This window comes from Saccostrea echinata, unplaced genomic scaffold (assembly GCF_033153115.1).
Source record: "Saccostrea echinata isolate AGI-Se365-2 ecotype Australia unplaced genomic scaffold, CSIRO_AGI_Sech_v1 ptg000034l, whole genome shotgun sequence".
NCBI lineage: Eukaryota > Metazoa > Mollusca > Bivalvia > Ostreida > Ostreidae > Saccostrea > Saccostrea echinata.
In genome coordinates, this window is record NW_026889783.1 from 1,399,019 (window position 1) to 1,417,588 (window position 18,570).

Sequence of the window (18,570 nt, forward strand, 5' to 3'; positions counted from 1 at the left end):
CCGGATGTGCTGGGATGATTGCTAAACGTTCACTGGTCCGGGATTTCAAATGCTAAAATTTACATGAATTTATTCTTTAAAAAAAAAAACAACAACAACAACAACAAATCTTTGACAAATAAAAAAGGGGAAAGTAAGCAAATATAATGTCAAACTATATAGAGACATTTAAAAATAATAATAAAAATAATAATAATAATAATAAATCAATAAATAAAATATAATTTAGTCGGGATCGAAATTCTGACTTTCTAACACAACGACGAGGAAATTCGACCGAGAATCGGTGAAATGGAAATACAGTTTTCAGGAAAAAGAGCTCTTGTCACTGGTGCAGGAAAAGGTATGCAACATGTAATTTACAATTTCTTCCACGGGAATGTATTTTATTATAAATTTATAGCTTCGATAGTTATTTATTCCCAGCATATCTGGCATATCAGATTTATGAGATTATGCTCAATCATATATCATCCACGTATCCTAGAGTACCCATAAATCGTCCCCTTACGACATTCAACGTCATAGTAACGGCGAGCGCGTGCAAATTGATACACAAACTTCAGTGCGAGCTATAGAACGGAAATGCTGATTAAATGTTAAAATTCATTTTTTTCATATCACTCTTGACAAGATTTTTAGAGCTCTTCTACAAAATCAAACTTTTACACTTAAAATTGTCACCCATACCCTATTTTCGTCCTTCAGATATAAAAACGGACGCAAGCGATTGGTCCATTTGTTTTTCGTGATTTGTGATAAAAAAGGTGGAAAATCATTAAAATAAAAATTGTAAATAAAGTTCTTCTGTGCAAAAGGTATTTTTTTTTTTAAATATTCTTATCAATTTAAGAACATTCAATTGCTTTAGCTATTACCGACTCCGTTTTTTTTTTTTTTCAAGAAATAAGAATGTGCTTTCAGATTTACATTGTCAACGATGTCATTACAATACATGCTCATCAAATTACCTGATATGCGAATTATACAATGTTACATGTATATTTCAGATTTTCCCAAATTCATTTGCCTTACTGGAAAAAACCGATAGAAAATCAATATATTCGAACAGTGCAAGTCTGACCGACACAATCTGGAAAAATCAGAAAATTTTAATTTAATGGTTGGGGTTACGACTAGACTTGAAATTGATCACCTAATTATAATATGTAAAATATTTACGTTACAAGAAAAAAAAACTTTTTAACTACTGTGTAGTAGATGAGAAATTAATTAAAGATTGGCAGTAAAGATCTTGTTTTACTAGATTATCAATATGTCGTGAATTTCATACCCCAGTAGACGATCGCTGGATTAGTTATGCTTCAATGCACATGGCACCTGTGAAACTGGTAAAAATTGTGACAAAAATACACCTTCTTTGGTCGACTAAATAAAACTACTGTTTAATAAAATAAATTTTTGGTATATAAAAATGAAATATTCTCTTCTTAATTACTTGACTACTTTTCAACTTTTTTTTTGGGGGGGGGGGGAGGTATTGAACAGGACTGGCGACTGAGCAAGTGAGCTAGGTCAAAAGTAGATCTATTTAAACAATGTGATCATCGTTGCTTGGGTATGTTGAAAGATTGATTTTTTTAAGGGTGGAGGTGGGGGGTTATGATAAATTCTTACGTACGATAAATATTGATTTTATTTATTTGTCATTTTAATAACATATTCCTGGAGGAAAAAAAAATCTCGATTATATACAACTTATAAAAAACAAAAACAAACAAACAAAACACACACACACACAAAACACATACACACACCCTAATGAAAGAAAAAAGAAAAACACCAGCATGATATAAAATGTTTTAATTTTTGTAAGATCAACAGAAATTCTATTGTTGGAAGCATTCACAGTTATTAGTCAAAGTTTCTCATAAAATCTTTCATTTTTGGAGACTCTATCATTTGCAGTGATGACTTAGATTTTTTTTCTGAAATAATTTGTAATACCGTATAGTACGTCAACCAAACACAGGTAACGTCAATTTCTAGGTGGGAAGTATATAAGATCCTTATGATTTGGGAGCATTAAATTTTTGTTTTCAAATTCTTAAATTAAAAGCCCATGCACGTTATTCAATACATTGACAGGTATAAAATAATAAAATGAAGGTAAATTTGATCTGGAAGTGATTTTTGGGAACGTAACTGCCGTGTACACTTTCAATAAAAAATGGACCTAAGGAAAAACAGATAGTTCAAGGATTTTTATTTTTCTTTAACTTTACCACGAGTTTAAACTGCATATTCTAAAAAATAATTGCTAACACATTTGCATCATTGTGTTTACCAGTCATAACAATTAAAAGTGACGTCATCGATACATAGTTCGAAACGTGCTGCTGCGTCAAGTTTGAGGACGATTTTAGGGTACGGACGAATTTAGGGTATACGACGTTAATAAAAAAATCTTTGCCCGATGACAATTCCCAAATATATCATGTCATGTCGAATGGTTGATTTTCATAAAGAGGGTGCTTTTTCGGGCATAGAAACCAGATGGTGCTCTTAGGAAATGACATTAAAATCCTCCGTATAGTGTTAGATTGGTCACAGGCAAGAGGGAAAAAAACTTTGTTGTCCCGTTCCAGAGAAAAAGGAGTCCTCATCTCTTAGAGAGTGGATTGAAGATCTGGAGCAGTAATGTAGTAGTGTGTTATGCACAGCTTCCTAATAGCATGTTCTAGTGGGTTAACCTTTTAGCATGATCATAGAGCACTGGGATGCCAAACCAGAGCTCCCAGGTTCAAATCCAAGTGGTGACACATGAACTCTCTGGCAGATGATTGCCCTCAGAACTTTGCCTTACAGGTGTTGAACTCCCTTGTGTAATTTATTATTGGCTAACAGGGTTGTAAGTACAAGATTTCTTTTTTTGATGCTACACCCAATATTAAAAAAGTCAATCGAACCCCTTGCTTCTAGTTCTATATGAAATCTTTGAGCTTTCTCCTCTGTTCTTTCCATATGTGAGGAATGAATATGCTCAAGGAGATCCAAGTATTCATTCTAAATTATTTTATCAGTGCTTGAATTATCTCCCTTTAGTAATGATACATGTAATAGCAGAAATGTTCTTTATAATTTCCCAGGAATTGGAAGAGCTATTGCAAAGAAGCTTGCGGAATGTGGAGCAGAAACAATTGCTTTGAGTCGAACCAAGGCAGATCTGGATAATCTACAGAAAGAGGTGATTTCCGTATGAACTCTATACTTTGTATTCTAGTTTCATGGATAGGCAAAATTATGGGTACATGTATCTTGATGAAACATTACAGTGAGATAGTTGAGAGAATACCCAGTGTTGCAGTGAGGTATCAGTATTTTATTGTAGATTTCAGTACACATACTTTTTCTGCCACAGAAGGTGTTTAAAAATAATTTTTGTCAGTAGTTGTTCATAACGGCATTCATTGCCATTGAATTTAACGTTTATATATCCTGATGAGGGTATTTAATTGGTCAATTTACATTAGATTTTCTCCAAAGGTTCCCCAGATCCTTACTGTACAGTGTGACGTGGTGGACTATGAAGCCACACGGAAAGCTATCCTTGACCTTGGTCCAATCCATCTCCTGGTCAACAATGCCGGCATCTCACGAATAGGCAACTTCCTGGATTTCCCCATGAAAGATTTTGAAGAGTATGTATTATGAAGAATTATTTATAAAGTCTCAAGCCCAAAAAATGGTGCTAACATGTATTACACTATATTTTGTAAAAGCGGTACTGGTTTTAAAAAGCAAATTTGAATTTTTATTACGTAATAAATCAAACTTTGCAATTACATGTATTCCTTTGAAATGTATTCTTGACACATGTTTGAACTATCACTAAAACAATGCCTCACACTGCTCAACACGTTATCGGCAATTCGGTTGTTATCGGGCATTCGGTGCAAGAAAAGTGATGTTTAGAAAACGTAGGTGATTTTAAATTTCTTAATTCAACGATAATTGCGTACTCCAGCAAACAAAGTTTGTGATCTTTGGCAGATATATGATTATACTTTCAGCAGCAAAAAGCACAAACCAAATCACTCTCTTTCAAAAGATCTACAGCTCTTTCAAATGATATTTTATAAAAATTTCGGAATATGTCATCACATTTTAGCTTTTTTAGAAGTCAATTTCAGTTTTTTGTATTAAACAAAATAATTTATATATTCTATGGACAATCATACATCTGTAGATAAGCAGACTAAGATCAAAAATCCAAATTAAGGGTTAGTTAACAGGAATTTAAAATGTCTCGTTAGGTGAAAACATGTTATCGTCAACAAGGTTGATGTTGCCAGATAATTCGGTTTTTACGAGTGCACGTTATCAGAAACTCAGGTTAAAAAGTTTTCTTCAGCTTTAGAAATAGATTGGAAAAAAGTCCATTTTAATCTGTCAATCTTTGAAAATTTCAAACGCAATGTTTTTCAAGTAATTTTTGAAAATTTTCTAGCTGTTCATTGTTAGTTTTTTGATATACATGTATATAATTATAATTATGATTTTATAATAGAACCCCTTATCTGCTCAATCATTTTGCTGTTTTCCATTATTTAAAGATAGGCACTATTGGCTTTAGGCGGTTTCAGACGTAAATGTACATGTGTATAACAAATCTATAGTTTCTTTTGTTAGTCAGGTCTTATGATCTATTATGTCATTTTTGAAAAAAAAAATCATCACTTCAAGTGCCCAAATGAGCGAAAAGTTTGTTTTGTCCAATGCAGAGCAATTGCAATGTTTGTGTCAAACCATTTTAAGGTTTGAAACAGAGGAAATCGAATGAGGTGCAAATATACCGCAAAGAAATATATCTTTCTTGTTATAATTGGGTATGTAGTAGATTAAGGAGACTATCCTTGTACAAAAACATGGTTCAGTAAAAATAGATAAGTAAAAAAAAAAATTGACTTTAAAAAAACGTTGAACTCATTTCCCAAACGTGAAAAATACCTATTTGAGGGGAGGGGGGATGCTAGTCGATTCACTTCAATTCTTCACGTTTAACCTTTTTAACCTTTTCTACAAACAGTAATCTGCGTTTTCAATGGGGAAGGGGGTGTGCCAAAGTTTTTTTTTATTTACTTCACTATAAATATTCAATAACTCTGCAAATTCCAGGTGAGGTCCGAACCTCCCCGACACCCCCATCCTAAATCCAAATATGAGCTCCACCTACACATTGAATTGTCTACGGATTTTTCATTCAGCCGATAATGCAAAGAGCACACCGCGGGTGTGATCGGTCGACAGGGGATGATCCCTTCTTTGCCCCTGAACCTACATCTGATGTTGTTAGTGTTCAGTGTTTACTCTGCTCCAAATGTATACTGTATCAATAGACTTTTGAACTTGAATGAGTTATCTTTTTATTTCATTAAAAATAGTTTCTTTCCATCAGTAACGCTATTGTAAACTAGTTAAGTCAATTTTTTTCTCAAAAGTTGGAATTCTTGGCCATATTTGGTCCAACACCCTTTTGGAAAATTCATTTAACCACCCTTGAGTTTAGATTCTTTAATTGCTTTATACCGAAGTAATACATGTATATACTTAGTTCTAACAAAAGGAACAACAATGGTTAAGGGGAGATCAAAAATGCAAAGTCAAGGAATAAAAACGAAGCAAGGAAAACAGAGACAAAAGCGAAGAACAGTGCGTAACTGGAAGGCAACACACAGAAAACTAAGAGTAAATTACTGTGAATTCAGCAATTATTGCGATGCTTTTATACTGCGAATAATGCAATGTAAGAATCTCAATAAATAAATTTGGCATTTGTATTTTTGTTACAACAGAGATTTATAATTCAGAGAATTAACTTATACGATATTTTCAAACAAGTCAAGATCATACACATTTAAGTGATTATGAGAAATGCCAAAACATTCTTGATAAAAAAAAAACACTCCTTTTCTTAAAGTTACATATTTTAAAAAGAGACAAATGATATCCAAAAATTAGAATTGTGTTCCTCCCACTTTAAATATTTAGATTTATTGAAGATTTCTGTTGTTTCTTTAGATTTTTCCTAACCTATAACAACCTTTGTTTCCGATAACTGAAGCCGAAATTTCCGATAACAAAGTGAACCATTCAACCACATTTCCGATAACATCCTGAAAGTTAAAAAAGGGCTATTTTTACCCTTTAATTACATCTTTGCGAGATTCTGACGATGTCATATTGTGGACAATAATTAATGTGAGGTAAATATGAGGATTTTGAAGAGAGGAGCTATATGCAGCAATGCCAATTGGCCAAAAACTTGCAAAATATAATAAATTTGACTTTTTAAGTCTTCCCAAGACTTACGAATACTATAATAAGATATAATGGGGCTTTATTTTGTATCTGTATTCATTCTTGTTCACAAAAAGCACAATCAACATTCTCTGTTTCTATTTTTACAGTGTTTATTTGCAACAATTTACTAACCTGTCAAAATTTGTTATCCACCGAATGCCCGATAACAACCGAATAGCCGATAACGCATTGAGCAGTGTGTGCCTTGTCAAGTTATCTTGACTTTTTAAAGTGCTGTCCTCTGTCTAATTCACTGATCTGCTTTTCATGGATTCCTTGAATAACAACTGTGTAAAGGGAAATTTTTTTGCTCCCATTTAATTTTTGTCCCTTTTACCCTTGTGGTCAGTGTGTGAATTCAAAACAAGGCAAATTCAACAAAAAGTACCTGTAACAATTATTTGAATTTGTAAGAAAAATATTACACAATTTTTATGCCCCCATAATCTATAGTTTTTGGTCTGGCTGTCCATCTGTCTATTTGTTGGCAAAAACTTTAACCATGGCCAAAACTTTTAAACATTTGGTGCTAGGACTTTCATATATCACATGTGTGTTCCTTCTGACAAGATCTTTCTTTGGGTACCAAAATTTTTTACCTCCTGACCTTGACCTTAAGAGTTTGACCTACATTTGTAAAACTTTAATCTTGCCTATAACTTTTGAATGGTTGGTGGTAGGACTTTCATATTTCGCTTTTGTATTCCTTCTCACAAGATCTTAAGGGATTGGGGGGGGGGGGGGGGGGGGGGTGTTTACCAATATTTTTTACCTAATGACCTTGACATTGGAATATGACCTACTTTTGAATAAACTAACCTTGGCCATATTTTCTAAATGGTTGGCTCTAGGGCTTTCATATTTCGCCTGTGTATACCTTGTGACAAGACCTTTCTTTGGGTACCAACATTTTTGAACTCTTGACTTTGACCTTGGGGTTTGACCTACATTTGAATAAAAAAAAAATTAACCTTGGCCTTAATTGAGCTGCCATATGGGAGCAATTCAGCATTTCATAAACACATCTTTTTTTTTTATTTTCAGTGTTTATAATGTGAACACGAAGGCATTGTTTAACATTTCTCAGGTAAATGTCCTTTTTTTTAAATTTCAAACTATAATTTTTTTTTTAAAAATCTAACGGTAATTAATAAAATGGTATTAATATATTTGTTGTCTGTCTAGGCTAGACATGTGGTATTAATTTACTCAAGCACAACAAGTGTAACTTGGACCATCTGGATAATAAACAGACTTTCATACACAAACTTCAATTGCTTGGTAACTTTTGTGGATTGAGACTTGCTATAGGAATGGTCCACCTTGATCAGAAAAGTTGTCACATATATATATATGTTTATATACTATTCTAGGTTGTAGCTAAGGGTATGGTAGAAAGAGGACAAGGTGGCTCCATAGTAAATATTTCTAGTGTGGCATCTAGTCGGGCTCTCGATGATCATATTGCCTACTGTTCTAGTAAAGCTGCAGTGGACTCCATGACTAAAGTGATGGCCCTGGAGCTTGGAAAGCACAAGGTCTACACCATACTATGTCATTTTTATTTATTCTTCACCATATAAAAAAATATACAAGTAAACATAGGTACATCACCAGATTCATATATCTGTATATAAAAAACTTGTGAAGAATTTTGTTTTTGAGATTGTGTTAGTTTTCTTTTAGATCCGTGTAAATAGCGTAAACCCTACCGTAACCTGGACAGATATGGCAGTGTATGCATGGAGTGACCCAGCCAAATCAGCACCCATGTTAGCCAAAATCCCAATGGGAAAATTTGTAGGTAAGGAATCTCTAAAATACATGTAATGAATCAAAGTTTATTTAGAAATCATCAATACATCAAACTTTGACACAGACATGTATATAATATTGTTTAAATTTCTTAAAAGAGTGTATAAAGCACTTGCTCTTTTTTAATATAAAGTTTGACAGAATATATCTATTCTTTCAAAAGTTTATATCTTTATAGAGAAACCTTTTCCTTGATAGGTCTATTTATAGCCCTCATTGACACCATTAGTAAATCAAAGACCAAATGTTCAGCTGCATTTTCACTGTATAAGTATCCAGTAACCCAGGCCTGCATTTACACTGTATATGTATACAGGTGTTTATATGTATACTTGATAAGTCTGTTTATAGCCCTCAATGATATCATTGGTCAATCATGTTGGCCAAATGTTTAGCTGCATTTACCTGTATATGTATCCAGGTGTTTATATGTTTACAGAGGTAGAGGATGTGGTTAACACAGTTTTGTTTTTATTGAGTGACAAAAGTGCCATGACATCAGGACAACATATCGTACTGGACGGAGGGCTGTCTGTCTGGTGATCGTCATCTACCGTGGGACATTCATGGATGACCTTGAAAGTTCGACTTGTATTTACTAATCAGCACACCTGTTAGTAACCGGAAAAAGTTACGTGATTGACAGCACAAATTTACAGAATCATTGCAAGTAATTACATGTATGTTGATTGATGTTAATCATCAAAAGGAATTAAGGATGACATTGCCTCTCCATGATGATGGACCGTGATAGACTTGATCTTTTGTTATTTTGTTGAATATAATGATTGTTGAGAATAATGATCTTTGTTGATGATTGGTGTAATGATAACAAGTTCATATACATGTATATATAGTATATTTATTATGTATGCATAAAATAGTACAAGCCAAATATTTTGGGTTTTTTCATGGTTGAATGAGACAGTTATAAGTTTGTAATGGGAGAAAACTCTTCTGTTATTTTCTTTATCAATTAATTCAGTTTCATAATATATCAAAAGATATAAATTTTTAGAGTTTATATACAAATCAGATGAAGCACCCCATATTAGTACATTTGTATCTTTATATCTTCATCAAGTGGGGTATTTTGGATTGGCTGCACAGAAAATTGTTTGTCCATTTGAACTGAAGTCCACTTATGCTGCATTGGTATTTCACGAGTCTCTTAAGGGGCTGCTGGCTTCATTATGAAGCTCTGTAGATAATTTGTTGTGTGACTGTTATGATGCTGTAATCCTGTTGTACATGTATAAGATACTGTCATGCTGTATTATGAGGTATGGATACTTTTCCTGATATCTCTTAGAAGGCTTTCTGTTATGTGGTTAAATCAGATTCTCTGTCCTTTATGGAAGGTGAAGAACCTAGCTTCTCCAATATCCTTATGATCTGGTTAGAAAATACAACTATGACAGTGTAAAGAAAGTTAAAACTTGAGCACACAAAAATGATTTGTATCAAATCTCAGAAATTTAATCTTGTTTGTTGCATTGATTAAATCCACTGTTTCACACTCAAGTTTTAGAAGAAGTCCAAAATTTCAGGCATAGGTAATCCAGAGTTACAAAGTTTACCTCAGCATATGTTAGCTATAAGTAAGGCAAATCAAACCATATTTATTTCTGTGCATCCTGAGATACAAAATCCATGAAAGTTTGGTCTGGGTAAGATTTACACTTTCTTGGGAATCGATCTGCTCAAAAAATCTGTATGTTCACTACCCTGGAAAATGTAGATTTATATAGAAGCATGTCTGGTAGTGTGCACCCTAGATGCATCACCCCTGAGAGTTTGACCCTGGTAGGGATTATACTTGGTCACTATGTAGTAGACCTGCTCAAAAATCTTCAACCTGTTCAATTGTCCTGAAAATGTAGGTCAGATCCAGCATCTGAGGCAAGTCTGGAAGTGTACAGGCTTAAAGTTACTTCTGAATGAACCTTTTCAAAAAATTTAACCTGGTAATTATCCAGGATATGTGCTTCTGATACAGCAACTGAAACAACTCATGTAGTGTGCATCCCTATATGCATCTTCCATGTAAGTTTGGTCCAAGCGCAGGGACATTACCGGTAAATCTCATTCATCTGTCAATCTGTCCTTCTGTCACAAGAACTTTAACCTTGGTCATAATTTTGAATGAGAGAAGATAAGACTTTCATATTGCATTACCTGTGATAAGACCTTTCCACAAGTACTATCATTTTTTACCCTCTGACCTTGACCGTGAAGTTTGACCTACTCTTCAAACATTTTTAACATTGTTAATAACTTTTGAATGGGAGAAGATCCGGCTTTCATATTTCTCATGTTCCTTAGTATCTGTGACAACACCTTTCAAGGAATACTATCAATTTTTACCCCCTGACCTTGGCCTTGAAGTTTAACCTATTTTTCAAAATTTTTAACTTTGGCTGTAGCTTTTGCATCTGAAAAGAAATGGCTTTCATATTTTTACATGTGCATTACCTGTGAAAAGACCTTTCCCAATATAGGATGATTTTTGACCTCATAAACTTGACTTTACAAATTGACTTACTTTTCAGAAGTTTTGCTCCTGAAGAGACATGACTTTCATATCTTTCCTTTGCTGCATTACTTGTCACAAAACAGTTCAGAATGTTCTTTTGATTTTTGACCTCATGGCCTCAAGTTTCACTTTCAAGAACTTTAACCTTGGTTGTAACTTTTGCACCAGAACATATTGTTTTCAAAATTTAAAATATTTTTTGCATGATAGATAGACAAGCCAGGAAGGATTATAGACAACCAATACGACCCTAAAAGTGGGGGACTACAAAATTCTCTGAATTTGTTTGTAGTTTTTTGGGAATGAAACTGCTCCAAAAACTTTAACCTGTTCACTCATCTGGAAAACGTAGGTCAGATCCAGCATCCGACTTTAACCTGTTCACTCATCTGGAAAACGTAGGTCAGATCCAGCATCCGAAGCAAGACAGTGTGCATCCCTAAATGCATCATCCAAAGTTTGGTCACCATAGAGCTTATAGTTACTTAGTAATGAGACATGCTCCAAAAACTTTAAAAGCTTTGAAATAAATTAACCTGGTCGTTCTTATGGAAACTATTGGTTGAAAATGCAGCATCTGAAACCTGACTGATACAATGAAACATACATGATGCATCATCTATGCAACTCTGATCAAAATAGGGCAAACAATTACTTTGAGAGAAAACTGCTCCAAAAACTTTAACCTGGAATGCCGAGGGTATAGCATAATCTCCCTCGACTTTGTTGTGGTGAGCTAAAAAGTTTACTTTTGTGCATTTAATTTTGAATACAACTCGTTATTTATAAAGTATTGAAATAAATACAAGTATATGTTCCTACTTTTCTGGATTTGGAAGTCTGGGGACTACTGCTCCTCTCTGATATTGTCAACAAGTGTTTTCCACATGTAGTAGAGATCTGATCTATACCATATATGTCTGTTCTTAAAAAGTTTTCAACCAAAAGCAAGGCTCTCTGGAAATAGAAAAATATTTTTATTATTTATAGGGAGATGGGCATTTGTTTTACTTTAATTTGACTCAGAAAAGGCGGCTCTATGACTAAATATATATTCTTTATCACAGTTACATGTTATAAATATATACCATCAGAAGGTGGCCATCTGTTGACTCAAGACTCTGTGACAAAAGCTCTAACACTTTATCACAGTTACATGCCTGACAGGACTTGATGAACTCTGCAATCTGGGCATTTGTCAACAGATGACTGTTACCAGTAGCTACTGTGGACTTCACCAGATTTTCCTCTGTGCTCCAGTCCTCCACATTTCCACTCTCAAGCCTGGAGTTAGAGTGTCTGATGTATTATCTCATCATTCTTCACATGACATTGTGACATTACTGTAAACATATGATTTTATAAACTTTGGTTCTAAAAATTTTATTCCTGATATTTGACCATTTTGGAGTCACTGATCTTATCTAACAGGTGAAGTTTACTAGAATTTGGTTATTTTTGCTTGCCTTGAGAAACTGTCAGCATTTGCTCCACTGTGTCTGTCTGATGATAAGTTGCCGTTAACATTTTCATTGTCACCATCGTCATCATCATCCCAGCCTCCTCCTGCCTTACCAGGGATGTGAACCACTTCTACATACAACATAATAAAGAGATGACTAAATCATCATCATCATCCCAGTCTCCCCTGCCTTACCAGGGATGTGAACCACTTCTACATACAACATAATAAAGAGATGACTAAATCATCATCATCATCCCAGTCTCCCCCTGCCTTACCAGGGATGTGAACCACCTCTACATACAACATAATAAAGAGATGACTAAATCATCATCATCATCCCAGCCTCCTCCTGCCTTACCAGGGATGTGAACCACCTCTACATACAACATAATAAAGAGATGACTAAATCATCATCATCATCCCAGTCTCCCCTGCCTTACCAGGGATGTGAACCACTTCTACATACAACTAAATAAAGAGATGACTAAACTGTCAGAGATACATGCAGCATTGTATATCTGCAACAGAATTACTACAATTTGCTACTAGCAGTACATTTCTTCTTAAATAATTGATCACCATTTAGTTTTCTTATATTATTAAAGGTTCTGAATAATTGATCACTATTTAGTTTGTTATACATTTATTATTAAAGATTCTTAATAAAGTTGTACAATTATGACCATAGTCTTTGAAATGCTTAAAGGAATGAATGGTGTTAATGACATGATGCACAGTGACTAAGACAATTATGATGTCATAGTTCAAGCTCTATAATTGTTGCAGTGAATCATGTGAGTTGCTGATGTAAATGGGTACATACATGTAGCGGTGCATGATGGTAAAACCAAGGAAATCTTCCTATGTCCAGTTTGACCCTTGATCTTTGATCTTATGACCTCAAAATCAAGAAGTCATTTACTTCTTAAGGGGAACCAATGTACCAAGTAAAGTGTTCTAAATATTAAGCAGACAAATCTTCATATATGCCTACAGCAGTTTTTTTTTTTACCCTTGACCTTTGGCTTTGTAACTAAAAAATCAACAGGAGTCATCTACTTCCTAGGGGGAACCAGAGCACCAAGTTTGATGTCTGTCAAGCAAAGGGTTCTCAAGATATTGAACAGACAACATCTTCCTATGTCTAGAGTAGTTTTAACCTTGACCTTTGAATTTATCAATAGGGATCATATATGGGTGCCACTGTATCAAGTTTGATGTCTGTCTCAAGATGATGTCTCAAGATATAGAGGGGATAACACTTGGTCTACTGACCAATCAACAATCCAAGTAATTTGAATAGATGGAATGAAACTCTAGAGAATTTGCACAGCCAGCATTATGATATCTTAGTCATGTTCTAGCTGTCACAAGTCAAAACTACTATTTTGCAAGCAAAATATAATATCTTTATAAATATAGCCCTTCCAAAAAGAAAACAAGCACACATACATATTTAGAATATTATAAGACTGCTACAATATTAATTCATTATAAGCATTGTCTAACCTTTCCTCCTTGTGGAGGGTTGTATACCCTCACTGCTGTCCGGGGCTAAGCTAAAGGTGTGGTCCTCTGGTGGTTTATAAGACCCGGGGGTCTCCAAGGAGGATAAAACAGCTCTTTGGGGGTTCTCAGGTTCCTCAGTCAAGTGCTGAGCAAAGTCACTGATGTTTTGTAAAAAGGACTTTCCTATGCCAACTAAAATGTGATACAACTGTCTTAAACTGAATATTTGAGTACAAGTAAAGTGAAGTAAGCTTTATCAGTTTTCAGTATTGATTTTAAACTCTAGGGCTGCGCAATAATATCGATATTCCGGTACACTGTGATTCGTTAACAAAAAGTATCGTATTGCGGTACGTTTTTCCAGTACCAATATACCGGCAAAATGCTTGGGCTATAGATTTATAGAGTATAAAATACGAAATTTAAGATGTCAGAAACATTTTCAATCATGCCAAATAGTACTTAACAGTAAAGGTTTCTGTTGTATGGTTGCATTTAGTTGCCAAACTGAAGTAAAATCAACTAGAACTTTTTTGTTACAACAAATTTATAAAAGTTTTTTACACTCTGCTTATAAATGGAGGTTAATGAAAAAGGAAAAGAGCATTTTAACTGTTATTAAAAATATTGCAATACATATCGCAATACAGTTCCAAATATCGCAATATATCACAATACGAAATTCCCAACCGATACCAAGCCCTATTAAATTCAGTGGAAATATATGCAACGGGAATTGAAGTGTAGTGGATAAATTTCTGTTGTTCAAAATTTCTGCTACTAACTGTTCTTTGGCTTGCATTTAAATACATGTCATTTTTATTTATTGATTTGTTTCCTTTTATCAGCTACACTAAAGATAGGACCACAAAAATATCCTATCTTTGTAAATTTGATTAAAACATAAAAATCTATCAAAAATTCATAGATGTTAACATTTTTGTGATATTATTAAAACACAAATTCCAGTCAAAATATAAATGGACAGAAAGAACAGTGAAAGTAAAAACTGAATGTGCAGACACAGGTAATATGTTAGGTATCCCTAAAATGTACAACCTTTTTGGGGTGAAGGTGAATTTCCAAATCCTTCCATCTTTGATTTAGGTGCTCCCTGGTTCCCATAACCTGAATTCATTTATAGAAATTAACTGCACAGAAATAGGATAAATTTTTTTGCAAAAAAAAAAAACCCACTAAAATGTGTTTGCCATTATATAATTTACCAGAGGATGTTGATACTGGTGCACGTGAACTTGGCAAGTCTTCTGTATCAAATAAGACCTCCAACAGTTCCTGCGAAGAGATGTAGTCATGCAATTTAGTTAGAAACAAAACAAAAACTGCATACAGACTGGATCTGTTTGTGATTTATAAGAAGCCTTGAGTGGTGGCAAATATTTTTTTAACCTTTGTTCTTTTTCTGACAAGAAGATATGGAAAAAAGTGATAGTTTTAATTCCTGATGGCAAAGTAATGTGGTCTCATTAATTTTCTTTGGGATCAAATTTCATGGGTTTGGTAGAGTATACAACTTTGTTTAGATGTATTTTCATAGCTAACTACCTCCTCTTGTTCTTTCATTTGTAATATTTGTAGTTCATTGATCACCTAATTCCATGGTCTGGCTTAACCAGGAAAACAATTAACAAAACTTGGTGTTCACAAAAAATGTCAGATGAAACATCAGTACCAGTATATGAAACATTTACTTTAGAAACAGTTGTCTATCAACAAGGAATGCCAGGTGGGATATTACATTTGTAGACTTTCTAACATGCAGGTACTGTGTTATTTATTTAGTTTCCTGAAAGAGTGGTGTAAGATATATATTTAATACCTTTGCAGTTTTTCTAACAGCAAGGTATGGGATATTCCCATGTAGAGGGTCTGGAGGTCCGCTGTATTCTACAAGAAAAAAAAAATTACGTTATTAACAAAAAAAGAAACATGAACATGTTCAATTCCTTATAAGCTGTTATTCATCAAACTTTGCTATCCTTTAAAGCCTCTACTTTTTTCTATTTATTACAAATCAGTCTTATTAACATTTCCCCCTTCACTTGTTTTTGTGCTTCAGTGACCAAAAAAAAAATTAGAAAGGAGAGGAAAGATTTATAACCAGACTGATCATAAATTTTAACAGGTTTTAATTCTTAAAACCTACTTTTAGTTTCTGTTATTCCTTGAGAACACTTCATTAATCCTAGCTTAAACCTAGGATTTCCATGTGACAGGATGTGCTTCATCAACTTCATCACCTAAGGAAAAAGAACATATTTACACTGTTATAAAAAAACACTGTCCCAGGATGGATATTAGTTACAGGAAGACCCTGATAACCTTACCTTTAATTTAACATGACAGGAATTTTTGTTGAGTCTATCCACCAGATATTCCAGCATGGAGTCACTGTATCCATCAGACTCTAGTGTGATATCTGAAGATTGAGTCAAGAGACATCAAATTAAGACAAAGGGTATTCAAAACTAAAAAATCCTACTGGTATATCTAATAACATTATTTCATAATTTACACAAGAAACTTGTCTACATTGGAATTAACACTTCTAAGATATATTTGTTCAAGCCTGTTTCTATATCCATTCAGATCCTTCTGATGTGACTATATAATTCGAGGTCCATATCGCAGTACTGTAAACCTTTTAACTTTTATTTCCGTGCGAGAAATTTCGCGACCAACTTTAACTTGCAAATATATATATTAATCGTCACGAACCATTTAATTTTCTTTGTATGTGTAGAGAATGTTTCCTCTGTTGCAAAAATTAATCGTCGCGGATTGATTTCAAACTGACGAATCATGAATAAAAGATGACACGAATAATAGTTGGTTTACAGTAAGTGCTGGCACAAAAAAGATCCCTCACTTCTCAATGGCCGTTAGTACCAAGTACAGGCCTAAATTTTCTGACTTTCACCGCATCCCAACATCAGTGAAAGCGTTCTCAAAGGGATGTACAGCAAACAACCAAACAAGCTGAATCAACCAACAACAATAACAATACATTACACAGTTTATTATAATATTCAACACTGGTACCAATTTATATCTTTCTTTGAAGTTCAATAATGATTAAAAGAAAAAACAAAAAAAAGTAAAACTTGATCTGATCTAATCATGAGTCATGACCCTGACTGATTATGATGAGCATTAATGTATGTACATGTATAAATTATATATAGTGAAATATTCTTAGAAGAATTTTGTTCCATAACTAGATTTTTCCCACAAAAAGCAGGCACTCAAAAGGATACTGCTAATTTCTGTATAAAGGTTGCCTGGTATTGTTGCTTCATCATCTGATGTGGCCTTTAAAACAGTACTAATCTAAAATCAGATTGTACACATTAATAGAACATATTTGAACATTCCTTTTCCCTTCATAAACTAAAACTGAACTCTACTATCTGCAACAAGTTCATGAGACATTCAGGGTAAACACTAACTTTTCCAGTTAGGTAGTTCACACAGCATAATTGATCAATTCTAGTAGCCATTTTCTTGTTGCTATTCAAGTTACAGGCAGCAACTGGCCAAGTTGCAAGGGCATGTTAGGAAACAGGGAAGCTGCTTTTGGCAGCACACTCCAAGAAAATATGAAAGGAACCATGTAACTACGAAGTAGGATTCTGCTGTGATGTTAATTTATTACTACTGTTATCGTCATAATTCTTTTGATTTTGACGCCATTTTTCATATAAAACAGATTCTAATATATAAACCAGACCTGAACCGAAATCCAGAAAAATGGAACCGAAACTGAACCGAACAACTTGGAACGCGGTTTTTGGTTATTTCAGGGAACTGTGACAGCCCTATAACCCACCAATAGTCTGTCGGACCAGAAGTGTAACGTGTACCCCTGCGTTGGGTTCTCGGGGGATGAATTTTTCTCTTACTCTACCTGAGTTTATGATCTAATAATTTGACTATGTACAGTATAATAATTTTTCTTAAACCTATCTGGGTTTTTCTATTATATTTAATCAAAGAATATATAATGTGGGATGAATTCTTATGACTTGGTAACTGTTAGACTTAGCACCGTGTACCTTGCCCCAGGTTCCTATTGATAGCGGATACTAGGAGTTTCGTTCTTATACAGATCTACAGCCCCCAGTATCTCACCTCAATTCCCCGAGATTCTTATCACTGGTGCAAATCTATTTCTTTTATTTTCCCTTTCTCTTATCCGTTATTCTTACCCAAATATTTCTCCTGCTTCTACTTAACTGCAGCTCTGCATTCCCCAAAAGACTCTGAATCTCTGAATGCAGTCTTATTTATACCCTTTGGACTAGTCTACTTTAAGCTTAAGGGAGGACAGGTTATTCCATTCTAACCTTACATCTGGGTCTTCTTTGCATTTTCAGTTTCCAATAACCATTACAGAAGTATTAAGCATAAAAAATTTGGAAGACATGAAAAAGTTTTAAAAAGTAAGAAGTGAGTAGGGTTACTTTAGTGTTTTTCATACTTCAAAAAATGCAGGTTGATAGATAGAATGTTCTATCGTTAAAATGATAAATGTCCTACGGACCAGGTTTAACACTTTAGTTTAGTTGAAATAATACGCCAATCCAAATCAATGAAATAATGACAATATTTTAAATGAAACATTAAAATGTTTACATAATTTGCGCCTTCTAATTTTATTACTCTTCTGATGAACATGCCTACATCATGTACGTACATGGAGAGGATTAATCGAGCAATTTTAAAGCAGCTCTCACTGAAGCAAGTTTGGGAATTTCTTGCAAATTCTAAGAATTCAAAATACTCTGAAAGTTAAATTATACAAACACTGTTTTAAAAACTTTAAAATGTTATCCCATACCTTGCTCACAAAGGAAACTTTTTCAAACACTGTACTGACAGCTTCTGTCATGTCTCTAAA

At 34.0% G+C, this 18,570-nt stretch overlaps 2 protein-coding genes across 2 annotated transcripts; one reads left to right on the top strand and one right to left on the bottom strand.

The window, feature by feature from the left end:
- The first annotated feature begins 217 nt into the window (after positions 1–217).
- Positions 218–9,034, top strand: LOC133199507 (L-xylulose reductase-like). The gene is made up of 7 exons (XM_061335316.1): positions 218–343; positions 3,111–3,208; positions 3,508–3,662; positions 7,369–7,411; positions 7,698–7,862; positions 8,011–8,128; positions 8,579–9,034. Exons 1-7 carry the CDS (start codon positions 292–294, stop codon positions 8,680–8,682), a joined length of 735 nt encoding a protein of 244 aa, XP_061191300.1. The 5' UTR covers positions 218–291; the 3' UTR covers positions 8,683–9,034.
- On the bottom strand, positions 8,982–18,561 carry LOC133199506 (AP-4 complex accessory subunit Tepsin-like). Its single transcript, XM_061335315.1, has 12 exons — positions 18,511–18,561; positions 16,928–17,000; positions 15,998–16,089; positions 15,817–15,910; positions 15,490–15,557; positions 14,876–14,945; positions 14,709–14,777; positions 13,650–13,841; positions 12,142–12,268; positions 11,764–11,959; positions 11,498–11,632; positions 8,982–9,534 (listed from the first exon to the last, which is right to left on the bottom strand). Exons 1-12 carry the CDS (start codon positions 18,559–18,561, stop codon positions 9,463–9,465), a joined length of 1,239 nt encoding a protein of 412 aa, XP_061191299.1. The 3' UTR covers positions 8,982–9,462.
- Between the last annotated feature and the right edge of the window lie 9 nt (positions 18,562–18,570).